Source organism: Musa acuminata, chromosome BXJ3-6, assembly GCF_036884655.1.
Source record: "Musa acuminata AAA Group cultivar baxijiao chromosome BXJ3-6, Cavendish_Baxijiao_AAA, whole genome shotgun sequence".
NCBI lineage: Eukaryota > Viridiplantae > Streptophyta > Magnoliopsida > Zingiberales > Musaceae > Musa > Musa acuminata.
The window spans coordinates 37,161,017-37,175,936 of NC_088354.1; the positions used below are offsets into that span (position 1 = coordinate 37,161,017).

The window sequence follows — 14,920 nt, forward strand, 5'->3', positions numbered from 1 at the left end:
AAGAAACATGATGAATTAATAGTGAGTTGTTTTCTCCATTGATCTGACAGAAAATGCCAACCTATAATAGCCTCTTGACAAAAAGGACCTTAAGAACAATCTTGACAGTGGCAAGATTTGATAAACGAGTTACCTGAGTGAATCCTTATGTTAGGATCAATAAAATTCTTTTGACCAAGATATAAGCTCATGAGCTTGGTCTTCACCTTCGAAAGAACACTTCTACATCCAACAAAGCATAGGAGGGGACAGCTAGGTGAGGAGGGAAGAAGAAGAAGAAGCGGATCTTCCATGCGACCTTGATAGAGGCTAAATTCTATCTGATTTTACGACAAATATGATTAAAAAAAAATCTGATCCATTAATCATACTCGGGTAGATTCACTATCCAGTGGTCATTATTATAACAGCAGACATTCTAAATCGTTGAATTAAAACCATTACCAAAATCTAAGACAAATATTTCAGATACAAGTCAATTTAGCTAGAACAGCAGACATTCTAAATCGTTGAATTAAAACCATTACCTAAATCTAAGACAAATATTTCAGATACAAGTCAATTTAGCTGTGTGATCAATCTTTTCCAAAAAAAAAAAGTTATACAGAGAGAGGCAAGCAAGCGAGCAAACATTGCCATTACAACACATGGAATTTACATTGACACACTCACTAATTGCTGAATGATAAATGCAAGAATGGCTGCACTTATTTTATGTTCTTGCACCTGCAGTTCATTTTCATTTCACAGCAAGGCTATAACAACTTCTTGTGAAGGTTTATTTTATTAGCACAATGAACCAGTGGTCCACAACGGTAGAAAATAGTACAACTACAAAATTTATTTACATAAGTTCATATCAGCTCCCACCCAGACACATACCACAGGAAACACCTACTTCGCTAATGGGTAAATGTGTCATGAAACACAGTATCATACGAATCTGCAAAGAAAGCTGCATACTTCAAAAACCTAAACAGCATCCTTGTAGAAAAGGACAGGAGACGAAGTTAATATGAGTGAAAATTTTACCTACACTTCTTGACTATGCCAATATGCCCTTCTTGGTTTGGCTGTACAATATGATATGAAGGTATAGTTGCACTACATGAGCAATTATGCTATGTATGGAAGCACTGACAATGTCCATAGATTGCTAAGGATCCATCCACCGAGATCCTGTATGCTATGTGGCGAATGCAATAAAGCTTGCAGTGTGTATCTTTGATTTTTCTCGACAATTGAGAGAAGAATACGGAAATAAGGAATTTGGACTGTATTGCATTTGTAGTCGAGCTTCATTTCAAATTGATCGCTGCAGCCATTTTCCTCAACTTCTGAGATGTCTCAGAGAATGAAGGCCTCAATGCTGGATCAGAAGACCAACAACTTTCCATCAGGGACTTCCACTCAGGATCACACCAAGTTGGAATTTTAGGTCGTATGGTGTTGTTTATGATGCCCCCTAGAAGAACAAAATCATACAAACATTCCATATTAGCCTTAGAGAACTAATGGAAAGTTTAACAAGTAAATCATGAAAAATAAGCAATAGATACGTATATTCCAACTAAAACTACGTGCACCTTCAATTCTCCGGTCATAATACTTAAACCATGCTAAAGGCTAAAAGCTGAGAGTCCACCCTAAGTCAGTTTTGGCCCCACAAAAGACATTTCTGCTGCCACCAGAAAGTCCATTTTATATGGATTTCATGCAAAATCTTACAAATATCACAGGTTTTTCATGTGATATATTTTGTTTTAAACATAGAAAAGCTAATGCATACGTTGATTGGATGGACTCCCACATCCAGCTTATATCCAAAAATGTATTTGCTATTTAGCTCCTAAAAGATTCAATTGTTTTTGTTTGTCTTGGATATAACAGAATCACTCAGTGGTTAGAATGTTGCTTGAAAGTTACAACGTCAATGGTAGCCATTGGCAAGGCAGCAAAAAACTTGCTCTGGAAACAAACATGTATGACTATAATTTTTAAATCCTAGCATAAGATGAAAAACCACAAATTTCATATAATTTCCTGAGTTTTCCAAAGATTACTGGTCTTTGGTTTGCTTCCCCTCCACCTTCCACCTTCCACCTTCCACTTGGTTTCTTCAATTTTTACTTGCTAGTCTTTTATAAGATTGTACATGTAAGCTACGTTGTGCTTCCTTCCGTCCCATCTAGGCCTAAGTGTACCCAACTTTGCTTCATATGTCACATCCTAATTCCAGTAATCATAACCCCTTTACAGCCTCAAACCGTTTGCATGAGCTTTGAGTTCTTTTTACTCGTTGGGAGTCCAAAGTCCCCTCTTTTATAGTAACATTTTTCTACTTCCACCTTTAGCCAAGTGTTCCATCTCCCTAAAATCTTTTCCATAGATTTAGAATCACTTTCCAATTTTATCACATTTAGTAGCCCGTAAAACGTAGACTGCACCTGAGCATCCTTCAATGCAGAATATTAACAGGGAAATTATTTTCTTTGTGTAAATGCTTCATTTGGAAAATGTTAATACAGAAACAAAGAAGAGCGAAGCCAACCACATGAAATATTGAAAATCATGTTTCAAGCAGAATTTTCATCATATGTAGGTTGATAAATGCAATATAATTTTGGAATCAGGATATGTAGGTTGATAATATTTAATTCTCAACAAAAAGACTTGCTAGAGTTGGCTCTCAACCAGCATAGGTAGAGATCTAAAATGCTCAAGTAACTGCACTATGGAAGTACCCTTACTAGTCAAGTCTAAATAGATGTTTCAGCTATGATTTTCCTAAAGGGAAAATCCACTGCATGAGAGTCTTGTCTACTAAGGCTCACCCTCTTCTGATATAACTTTCCTAGCAAGAAATAAACATAGAAATAAGAGCACCAATTTTACCTGAACAAAATAAACACATTGTAATCATGACAAAATGACAGATATAGCAGATTCTAATGCTGTAGTAAAAGATCCCAATCCATATAGTGATGTTGCTAAATTAAATGCTGCGAGTCCTACCTATGATTGAAGCACAACGCATATCTGCATAGGGCTCTTCCCCCGTAAGCAGCTCCCACATCACAATACCATATGAATAAACATCAATCTAGGCACACAAGAACCAAAAATATAGTGACGAAAAAGGGATAAAAAAGAACTGTGTTACTAGACTTGCATAACAAAGGTATCACATGATAGAGGAATCATACCTTTTCAGACACCATATTACTTTTTCCACTTAAAAGTTCAGGTGCCATCCATGGTAAAGTTCCCCGAAGACCACCTGACACCAACGTATGCTGCTTTACTTTTGATAATCCAAGATCCCCAATCTGTTAGGAGAGTAACGATATGCAGATTAATCACACAATTACAGCTCAACCAAAATTTATTGAAGACACTGAACAAATTATACTGGAATTATAACATAAAAGTAGAAAAGAGTATTCACATCTAGCCATATCATTATATTATATTGATAATTCCAAAAAACTACTCATATTATCATCATAATTTGATGATGGTCATGCGGATATGCCCCTATCATCTCGTGGTTCAAGAAATCTCTCTTTCAAGGAGGCAGCGGAGATTTGATTCGACATCCCTTGGGATACTACACATGGAAGTTGATCATGGATTATCAATAAGCCTAGAGTGAATTCATCCTGGGTGGGTCAATGCGCGATCAGTTAATGGGGACAGATTGTAAATTCATTGGCAATATTTCTATGCTGCTTCAAATCCAACTTGACCCAAAATTTCATCGTTCCATGAATACGATATAACCAATTTGTCCTCTAGAAACAAAAATGCTTGATTCGTAAATGAGAGAGTCCATTTTTGTTTCTCTATCTATGTTTTTCTCATCGGTTCTAATATTTCCCTTCTAACGATCTATATTCATAATACTTAATCAAAGCAGAGATTATGAAAAGAAAAATCATTTTTACTCATCGAGAGGTTGATTATCCATTTTTGGCAATAAAATAAACACAATTTACAAGTAATCCATGTTACTTTCAATATAGTCCATATCTATATGTACATGGTATCAGTCAGTATATTCTTGTCTATGTTACATTGCAACGAAGAAAATGATTTTTCTTAAACCATTAAGAATATGTATACCATACACCACTGGAATTGTAGTTCAATTGGTCCAGAGCACCACCCTGTCAACGCAGAAGCTGCGGGTCCAAGCCTCGTCAATCCCAAACTAAGATCCAATCCAATGAATGAAGAAATTCATTTCTTCATTTTCTGTGAAAAAGGAGTCAAGGAGCAAGATCTAATCCCCCATGGGGATCCTTATTTCTTTTGTTTTTCATTTCGCATTTATCATCAGACAGTGAATTGCATTTGAAACAGGTAAAAGTCAAGCCACGCTTAATATAATGGTGTGTTACATACAATTATAGAACTTATATGAACAAAATATAGGTGATCAAGAGTTTTTTGCGACCGATAACAATGGTCTTTTCCTTTTGAATGGGGTAAATCACAAAATCATAACCAAATCTTTTGAAAGATACGTAAGTTCATAAGAAAAAGGATCTAAACATACCTTGCAAACAGGTCGATGAGGATCTCGCATGTTAACTAATAAATTCTCACACTTGAGATCAAAGTGAACTATATTCTTTCCATGCAAATACTCCATCCCAAATGCGACATCCATGGCTATAATTAGTCTTTTGCGGCGATCAATTGTTCTGTTCAACAGAAAATTGCTTGAGATCAAAAGCTTCTCATAAGTACTGCCTTAAAGTCTATCATCCACATGATCGATGACAAATTCTATGGACTTGAAACATACGCAATTCATCACTAGAATATACCTGTCTTTCTTTTGCAAAAACTGTTTAAGAGATCCATTGATCATGAACTCTGTTACGGTTGCCAAACTGCCATCAGGGCCATCACGAACTACACCATAAAAGGAAACAATGTTGGGATGATGTAAATAACTCATTATCAGAGCTTCTTTCCAGAAATCTGCAATCTACAAAACAAATAAAAAGAGGATAATCAGACCACCAACTAAATTAAATTGTCACCGGAAAGTTCTCTACATAAGAAAGTAGGAACTGTGCAACTTTTTATTTGAGAAAAAAAATGCATAAATGATGCCCATGCAAATTATGCTATAATCTTTAAAACACCCAACTATTATGTAAATAAGCAAGATATTTCTGGGAGAATGTCACAAGTAACACCATCAATGCTATGCTAAACAAAATGCATTTCCTTTCCCCCAACTGTATGCCATAATGATACAGGAAGACAATATAGAATGACATAGGCTTTTTTTTTACCACACATGGAAAGAAAAAGGGTCTGTCATGGCCAAAAATGGAGACAAAATGAAAATGAGGTTCTCGTCTGCCAAAGATGCTTTTATCCCCCCCAACAGAACCACATTGATTGATGTCACGCTGTTATGAATATGAGCTAATCGATCAAGGAGAAGGCTTCGCTTCGTTCCTAGCATTAATTGAGTACTACAGTTTTAAAAAAAGAAATATAAATGACTTGAAAAGAACATGGATCAATTCTAAATGCTTGAAGAATAATATTAGCTGTCAAGGACATTCTTAAGTGCTTGAAAAATAATACTATTAGTCAACAACATAAAAAAAAAATATAAGCATCATTATATCTTAAACTAAATAGATAATAGATTCTAATATTATTTGATCACCCTTGTATTTATTGACATAAATTAGAATCCATGACATTTATATGGTTTAAGCTATATGTTGTTTAAACTCTAGGATGCTTGATTTTCCAAAACTTTTATAGACCTATTTATTTCTCAAGGGCAAGGCTTCTTAAAAAGATGAACTTGCTCCTTTGAGATTGGAGTGTGAAGAACTCTAGTCAAGGAAACCACCCCTTTGCTTAGACCTCATATTGGCGGGAAAATCGTGCAATCGTCCACAATTCTGTGACCATTGCTTATGGTGATCCATCAATTTTAAAAAAAAAATTGATTCAATGTGAATGACTTGACCCTCTCAAACTTCATCTTCATGTTAGACTACATCAAAGGAGTCTTTCCACACAGATCCCTTACATACTACACTTAAATAATTTCAGAATTTTATCAACATTTATTTATATATTCCCCTTGAAAGGAATTATAAACATAGAGCCAACTTTTGGAGGCACATTTTATCAAAGAAGGCAAAAAAACTTGATGGGATATATAAGTAGATATGCGCTGGTGTTCTGGGTTGCATAGGGCTACATATCCAAAAATACCAGAACTTGTGATAGCATAGACATCAGCTCCAATATATATGGCATCCAAAGGAACATAATTTACTGAGTTAACTTCTAATGCATCACAATAAATTCCATGACATGATAATAGAATTGCCAAGATATGCATGCATAATAACATAAATACACCATCTTGACATGAAATTCTCCAGTATATACATGTAGATGTCTATATCCTGGTTCAAAGCTACAGCATGCTGTTCACTAGTTCATTGTCTATTTTAGAGGTGATTCTCTAGTGAAACACATTAGTTGGAACACATTGGTGACTTATGTTTACAATATTTAGCTTAAAAAAAAAACACTCTTTTCAGGGCAAGTATATGCCTATTGATGATTGACTACATTTGAGAACTGTCTTTTGAGGTCTGGTAGGGAAATGTTGGAACCTTGGTGAATTACCTGTTAGATATCTGCAGGAGGATTAACTTAGACTCTGAATAGTTCTGGTTAATGAGAATATTAATTATTATATGATAACTTAAAAACATTATGTTCTCATTATTGTGAGTCTGTTAGTTGAAATTACAAAAGATTCCTGCCATGCTGGCACATTTTGATGGGTTCTGGAATCTAGTTTTCACTGTGGAGCTAAATTCATTAGTTCCATTGAGGTGAATGGTTGTCTATGGAAAGATCATGATACTTGTTGCTTTTGAACAGCCGAGACCTTTTGTCCTAAGTTGGAAATCTAAGTGATTGCACTGATTTTTCTTTTCTTGTTGTATCATTGTAGGGTCTTTTAGAGAAGGGTTGTAAAAGAAAAAGCCAGTCAAGCAGTTGGTTGTGGATCGTAGGGCCTAATTGTGCATGATAAGTTACTTTGTAGGTCTTTAACTGGTAGCTGGGACAGTTGTTTGCAAGTGGAGTGGTTTTGTTTCAGTAAACCTGCATCGTTTTACAATTATGTATTCTCTCATATTTTTGTAAGGAAAAATTTACTTACCAAAAGGAAATATCCTAAATGATGCTGTCTTGAACTAAAGACTCCTTTAAGACTGAAATTAGCAAGTATGAATCTGAAAAGTTATGCAGCAGAACTGCAAAGTTGAGATGATCATGTAGTTTGATCGTCGAAGCCTTGTCATTGATTTTCCTATAAGAAGTATTTCAGCAACATTAAATTCTTTATTGATGTTATCTTTATATATTGGAGTGCATTTCCCTCATCATCTCTAATTTCTTCAAAGGTAATCATGTTGCACATTGAATTTCCCATGTAAAAAAAACACAAGATGCAAGAATTTGGTAACAATTGATGCAAGAAAAGGCAATAACTTTACAAAGCCATATAAAGAGACTGGTAGAACTTTCGAAAGTCAAATCTTACTAACTAAAAATCTCTCTCAAATCATGCTTTGTTCAGAATAGGACTACTTAAAGTAAGATCCTCACAATACGACTATCAATCCCAAGGAACAACAAGGAAAAAAACACCAATGTAAAACAAAAATAACAGAAGCATAGATAGGTTAAAGCAAGACTAAAAAGAACTAAAAATAGAAACAACTAATAGTAGTTCTAGACCCAAACTACAGATCAATTACAAAATCTATACAATTCATGTTGCCTAGTGAGCTTATTGTTGTTTGTCCTGACGATACATATAACTCTAGCTTCAAGGCAAAACTCAAGGTGAGGTTGATTTATTCAATTCAGAACAAAGCATTTGCAAGCATTACTAATAGCTGAAATTAAGTTTTAGATATTTGTCTCTCTCACATAGTCCTTATAATATTTCACTAAGTCAACGTAATCATCCACTATTTACTGGAATTGGATCATATCCTTTTCTTTTAGGCTATGATAATAGATGCTATGTCAAGTGGCCATGATTTGTATTGGTAATTGTAATGTAAAAACGATCAACCCATAATCATATATGTTTCTTGTTGATAATCATATTCTGAAATGTAAATTTTAAAAGCTAAGGATTTTAAATTAAGTAGGACTAAAATGTAATTTTAGTAATAATAAGAGAAGAACAGAGTCTAATTAAGATGGATGAATAAACAGTTTCTATAAGCATCTTAAATTAAAGAAGATATGGTCCATGTGGACCACAACCTAATTGCTAAGGTGGAATGGGGAATTTAGTGTGATCATTGGGTACCCTTAAAACAATATATACAAAAAGTTGATGTAGCTGAGATGAAAATGTTAAAATGGATATATGGAGTTATCCAAAAAAAGAAAATCATTCATGAATAATTAGATTAGATCATTTAAGAAGGTAAGTATATGTTCAAAGAAGACCTAAAATTAAGGATTATTGGCAATAATTAGAGATACATGGAAACCTTTGAAACAATCAAACAAATATTCATATGATCTTAATTTAACTAGAGACATTATCTTATACAGATTTTAATGGCAAAATAATATCCATGTAGCCAACCCCATATAGTTAGGTGTTAGAGCTTGTTGTTTGTAGGTAGATCATCAGCAATAATATGCAATCTTGCAAAATTTCTACTAATATGTTTCCAGAAATAATAGGAATTAGCTCCACCATCAGGAGGAGTAGAGTGACATGGCATAAAGGAGCTTTGAGTAAATTAAAAATACTACATATACTATCAAAATATGTATAATAAATGGCAAAAACTCATTTCTTTAATAGTAGGTTTCATATATTCAGTGAGGATATTGCTGACTAATAAGATCTGTATAATCAGCAAATACTAGACAGAAGATTTTTATGTAAAAGTTCAGGAACTACCAAGCGTTCTCTCTCTGATGGCCTCCCTGCAAAACAGCTAGCTTTTATTCTTTTTATAGCAACATCAGAACCTCTCCATTTGCCATGATAGACAGAACCAAATGTGCCAGAACCCAGTTCCCTGATCTCTTCAAGATCATCATTTTTTATCGTCTAAATAGAGTAATAAGCCACAAGTAAAGATGTGAACAATCTAGCAAATTAAGGCAAAAAGAGATTTTTTGAGTTTATAACTAAAAGAGACCTGTAATCCTTTAGCCAATGCTTCAGCTTCAGCTGTTGTGGGCTCAATTTTACAAAGTGTCTCATGTTCACTACTTCCTTCCGAGGCAGCCTGACCATCTGCATTGGCATTCTGCAAACAAAGGAAGAAATCAAGAAGACAAACAAGATATGAAAAAAATTGATAGATTAAGGAAAAGAAGCATTCTAACTACAAGAGACCTGTAACCCTTTAGCCAAAGCTTCAGCATCAGCTGTCACGGGTTCAGTTTTACAAAGTTTTTCATGTTCACTATTTCCTTCCAAACAAGTGTGAACATCTGCATTGGTGCTCTGCAAATAGGAGTAAAGAGCAATCAAACAAGTTAACTTTCAGAATTAGAAGTACTACAAAATGTTGGAGACTAATATCACCTCAGGTTCTCGATCATGTAATGGTTCATTTTTACCAAGGTCGGGTGTAGCAACTGATTCAGAAACTGATTGGACCCTCGCTATCACCTCCTCGGCACCTTCCAGCACTGCTTTCTTCACAGAAGCAATCAACTCAGGTAAAAAATTCAAGTTCTCCTCAGATATATCCTCATCGCCAGGAGCAACATTAGTGTTAGCATCAACAATTTTGCTTGTGTATCCTTCCACCTCAGAAAGCTGAAGCTCTTTCATTGCCAATTCCACATTTTGTCTACTCTTTGGGGAAAGGAGAATATGTGCATCAGGTTCCTTTGATATTCCATGTTTTTCTTCCAGCGCTTCTTCTGTCAGACTTTTCTCTTCTGCAGATTGCATTTCCAGAATCAGATCAGAGCCCAGAACAGGGGGCTGATGGCCCCCAGTAGCACAAGAAACAATCAAATCTTTGTCAATGGCGCATGAAGGTGCGGACAGAAGAGATACTGCTTCAGAAGTAACTTTGACATGCATTTTTCCAGGAGAACATGGAACGGAATCAGGAGCAAGGGGGGGCACACCATTTGGACCAGAGGTGTTTTTTGGGTTCAGTCTATTACCATGGTGATACAGATAATCTGGGGCAGCAGTTTCTTCAAAGCCAAGCATCCTTTGCTGCATACTGTTATTCTGGCTTGGCAAGGCATTTGGAATTTGGTCCTCAACCCGAACATATGGAAAGCTTGGACTGCCCTCCTGTGTAAATCTTGTAAAACTTGAGTCAGGCCCACCATTTGGAATCATCGAATTGGAGAGCTCGTATGATGTAGCAGGATGAGTAGGAACCTGTCTATTTCTCAGTAAAGACTGAACTGGATGCAGATTGTTTGAGACTTGGTAGAGACTCTCCACGCCATATGCAGAAGGTTGATTCCGATACCTAACTGCAGAATCTTCAAATCGTGGTGCATTTGTGCCTGTACCATTTCCGACTGTCGGCTGAGGAAGAAATACTTCATTTCCAGTATTAGTACCATGTCGAAGATAATGTGTCTCATCACGGCCGATGCAATTAGAAGGGAATGAATGTTCATCATTAATGTTCCCATGTGCAAATGGAGCGTTCATCATATTTCCATCGACAACAAAGTGTTCATTTGCCCTACCCGTTCCGTTGTAATTGATCCGCATATCCTCAAGTCTGTGAGTGACCTGGTGGCTGTGCATAGGCCACCCCCGTTCATAACCATGGGACTCATTAAAGAACAAGTGGTGCGCATCACTCTGTTCTTTGGCATAGACACCATGGCCTATCTTCATGTCTTGGTTTACCATGTGCGGATCCCTGGTACTGGAACACTCAGCACATGAATTTGGAAAGTGCCCCATGTATTCGTTAACCATCTTTGGTTGCTCCATGTATGGCTGCCCATGCTTCCAGCAATTGTTGACAAAACGTGCATCTGGAACAATACTATGGTTCCTCTGGAAAGCCATGCAGCAATGCTCACAGTAACCATTTCCATCGATAATATTGTGAGAATGGCCCAAGTTAGTTGGAAATCCAGACTTTTCCTGAACAATTGCACCTGTGGGAATCCACACCAAATTTTCCACAGGTGATGGTGACTGATGATCATACTGATGCATTTGGTGTTGGTGTCCCGCTGCTTGCCTAACATACTCATCAGCAATTCTATCGTTGAACTCCCCAGCCCCAACGTGAAATCTTGCAGACGATGGAGAAGGTGAGAATTCCTGTGGGTCAGTGGCAGACTGTTGCCCTGGGGAGAAAAGAGCAGGGCTAAAAGAAGCATCCATTTCACCGTATCTTTGAGCATGAGAAGGATGAGGGATCGTAAGGTGACGCAACTTAACCTGATTGTGGATCCCCCCATCGAGATGATGCTCGGAGATATCCGGAGGTGAGGAGGATTTTGCATCGGAAAGGCTGTTGAGCGCATCGATGTACCTTCGTTCGGCCTCCCGGTCATCAGCATCGAAGTGGGCACCGACAACCGCCGTGTCATGATCAGGATACTGCGAAAAAAGGAAGATCCTCAGCCACGTGGAACCGTCACCGGCAGTCCCGAGCTTGTCGTACTCCTCCATCATGTTCATCACATCCTCGTCATTCACGAGGGACACCAGCGCATCGAGGTCCTCGTCGGGTTGCTGGTACTTGATGATCGACGCTCCATCGAACAGCTCGCGCATCCGAGCCAAAAGCTCCTCGTAGGAGACGTCGCGTGGGACGGTCACGATCCGGGTCTCGCCCCCGACATAGCGGAGCCGCCCGTCGATCGGCCGGGGGAGGATGCTCCCACCGAAGCTGCAGAGGAACTTGACGCGAGGGGAATCATCGGGGGCGGTGACCATTTCAATCTCAACCGACGGCGACAACAGAGGAACAGATGAGGGACTCCAGGTTGACGCCGATCGCATATAAACAGCCGGCTATCAGCGGAAGGACGATCGTCAGGAGTCCGCCGCCATCACCACTACTTTCTCCGAAATCCTCCTGCAAGATTTCCCACTTATTTGGAATTACCTATAAAATAGGACAACAGGATGAATTAAAAATCCTCTTTCTTCTGCAACCGCATGGATTCAAAAAGAAGAGTAGGAAACTGCTATCTATTTAAGAATACTAGAAGAAAAACAGAACTTCACCAATAAAAAAGAGATCTTCCAGTAGATGGATCTGAAATCAAGTCGAGATTTTTCCTTATTCCTCCTTCCTTTTCCGATCTAACGATCGAAATAGAGGAGCAAAAGGAAATAAAGCATCAGATGCGATAGGAACAGAAAGGCCGGAGAAACCATCATACCTTCACGATCGGATGGCGATGTTGCTGCTGCTTCTCGTATCAAGCGAAGGATCGATGGAAGGACAAGGGCACGAGGAACGGCGGTGGCAGGGGAATCGGAGCAAGTTGGAGACGAGAAGAGAATCAGGGAGAGAAGGGAACAGAAGGGGAGAATAACCAGGGGATTATGCCATTGCGATGGAACCGCCACAGGCCGTGGGCGTAGGGGAGGTGGGGGAAGGCTGCGGCTGCCCTTGATGCCGCAGGGGCACCACGTGGCGCGATTCCGCGGTGTCGAGGGGAGGCGATCCTTCTCTATTTATTGTCTCTCTCTCCGGCTGAGTTGCCCCTCCGGTCGCCGATTCCATGGTGTCGTATGATTGAAGGGTGGTCGAGAGATGACGCCCACGGCAACGCGGGGCCCGCCTTCGGATGTTTATGATGATGCTACCACTTTGAGTTTTCTTTTTTTTTTTTCTTTTTTAGAGGACGATTTTATTCGAACACTCAAAAATGTTTTTGGGTTATTAATATATTTTCAGAAGACAGTTTATAAAAATATCAAAATATCTTTTGATACTGGCGATCATCAATCAGCATAATATACTCATTCGATCGACGCATAAAATGAGATTCGATCTCATAAGGTCGGTAGCATTAGATGTTGACTCAGCATCATAAAACTAGTAACGTAGCATTAACAGGCATGTTGGCTCTATAAAATCGTTATCTTTGCAATCGTAATATTATCGATTCATCGTACATTTTCATGGTCTCGAATGATAAATGTAATCATTCTTGATATTTATCGTAATGTCAATCTATTATCCATCAGCTTTATTGATCCGAGTATTCAATAGTTAAGAAATAAGAATATTAAGATTAATGTGTTGAGTTACTAAAAAAGATAAAAAATAATAATTTTATTTATGAATAATTAGATATTAGTATGATAGAGAATAAGATGAAAAAAATCGTTTAAGATGATATGGACATATGCTTAAAAGATATATGAATATTATTGTTGTTGTTATATCAACCTATCATCTACCACACTATAAAATGGTATGGTAGGTGCTTTCTAACTTTAATACTTGGTTGAATATTTCGAATTTCTTATTGACCTAACTTCGAAAATGGATTGTCGGTTATGCCATAATATAATTTTTGTAGGGTCTTGGCCAGCTTTCTGACACCTTGGGTTGCTTGAACCGAACTTGTATATCGGAAAACCAAAATTTGATTTAATATATTATCTCTAAAAAGATTATTTTTTAAAAAAGTCTCAAGATAATCATGTCGAACCCTTATGGATAAATTAGGAAAAACTCGCTCTTCCAAACTCAAACCCAATAATAGTCAAAAATAACCAATTTTCCATTGTCAAATTCTTTACTGTTTGACGATTGTTTAATGACCTAGGATGAAACCCTCCATCAATTACTCCTTAATTAGCTAAATTTTTATCCATCATCATTGTTCCTACAAAACCTTCACCAATTCTGTTCAACAAGTCTAGCGTTGTTGGACCTTGAAGAGGCTATCCCACTGGCACAAGCCTTCACCAATTTGACTCAACAAGTCTTCCTTCCAATTACAAACTATCCCACTAGCACTCAAGATATCGTGAACCTTGAAGAGGCTCAATTCGATGTTGATCATGCAAACTAATGGTAAATTTCATCACCATCAAATATCAATCGGATGAGATTTTGAGTGTCATTGCTTGTCATCAAAACTTAGTGCTATAGTCTTACACTAATCAATCTTGTCCTTGGCACAAGTTATGATATCTTTTCAATTGATCTATGAGATATTCTATTCGATAAACTTTTTGTCTGATGGGTTTTTAAAATTGCTCTCATGTCATCTCTTCGTTATCGTAGGATCATAGGTAAGCATTTCATCATGCTAGTTTATCTTGGCAACTATACCCATATAGGATAAATTAAGTATCGAGTTGGTCAAGTCATACATATAACATATCTACGTTGATAGAGCTTTCATAAAATGACATGTCAATATGGGCCTCACTCAAAAAGGTCATAACCTTGCTTTCGCCAATGGTCCCGTGGGATCAGCATCATTGCGGTGTATCTTTAATGATCAGTTTTGGTTGTTCAACGAAGATTGACTCCTCCTTTATTACAACATGCTTATCTTCATCATCTTTCACTATTGTGTTGGCTTGGGATCAAATTCAATCTAGCATACCCTCTATCCTTTGTGTGAGCAATGCAACTTGGACAATAAGATCTAACGATGTTGTTGGAGTACTTTCTGTCATCTAAGATATGATGACTTGGGTATCCAATCTTTGAAGATCTTCACATGGATTTGTATATGCTTGTGTAATGGTAATCATCCATGGGTGAGGATCGTCTTCCTGATATACTTGATCATTTTAGGGGAAGGATTTAGTGATTTTAATCTTTTCTTTGAGTATATTTACACTTTTGTAAGAGGATGAATAGAAATATCGAAAGAAGAGAAA

The 14,920-nt window shown here is 37.4% G+C and overlaps 1 protein-coding gene across 5 annotated transcripts; it reads right to left on the reverse strand.

Moving 5' to 3' along the window:
* Positions 1-765: 765 nt before the first annotated feature.
* Positions 766-12,809, reverse strand: LOC103989486 (uncharacterized). 5 transcript variants are annotated; one of them, XR_010497811.1, is made up of 11 exons: positions 12,448-12,808; positions 9,641-12,167; positions 9,449-9,559; positions 9,249-9,359; positions 9,005-9,157; positions 4,836-4,999; positions 4,562-4,709; positions 3,207-3,329; positions 3,016-3,103; positions 1,033-1,465; positions 766-943 (listed from the first exon to the last, which is right to left on the reverse strand). XR_010497811.1 is itself a non-coding variant. In XM_009408340.3 (10 exons), exons 2-10 carry the CDS (start codon positions 12,059-12,061, stop codon positions 1,299-1,301), a joined length of 3,486 nt encoding a protein of 1,161 aa, XP_009406615.2. In that variant the 5' UTR covers positions 12,062-12,137; positions 12,448-12,808; the 3' UTR covers positions 766-1,298. The 5 variants fall into 5 exon arrangements, 3 of the variants coding, with proteins under 3 accessions (XP_009406615.2, XP_009406614.2, XP_065013720.1); XR_010497812.1 differs by having other exon boundaries at positions 766-955; XM_009408340.3 differs by having other exon boundaries at positions 766-1,465; positions 9,641-12,137.
* Positions 12,810-14,920: the final 2,111 nt, after the last annotated feature.

Excerpts from the sequence above, each read along its gene's own strand:
- LOC103989486 (XM_009408340.3), bottom strand. The coding sequence starts at position 12,061 with ATGCGATCGGCGTCAACCTGGAGTCCCTCATCTGTTCCTCTGTTGTCG. Across the intron at positions 4,710-4,835 it reads TTTTTGCAAAAGAAAGACAG|AACAATTGATCGCCGCAAAA; the intron begins GTATATTCTAGT and ends TCTGTTGAACAG. Across the intron at positions 3,104-3,206 it reads GTAATATGGTGTCTGAAAAG|ATTGATGTTTATTCATATGG; the intron begins GTATGATTCCTC and ends TTGTGTGCCTAG.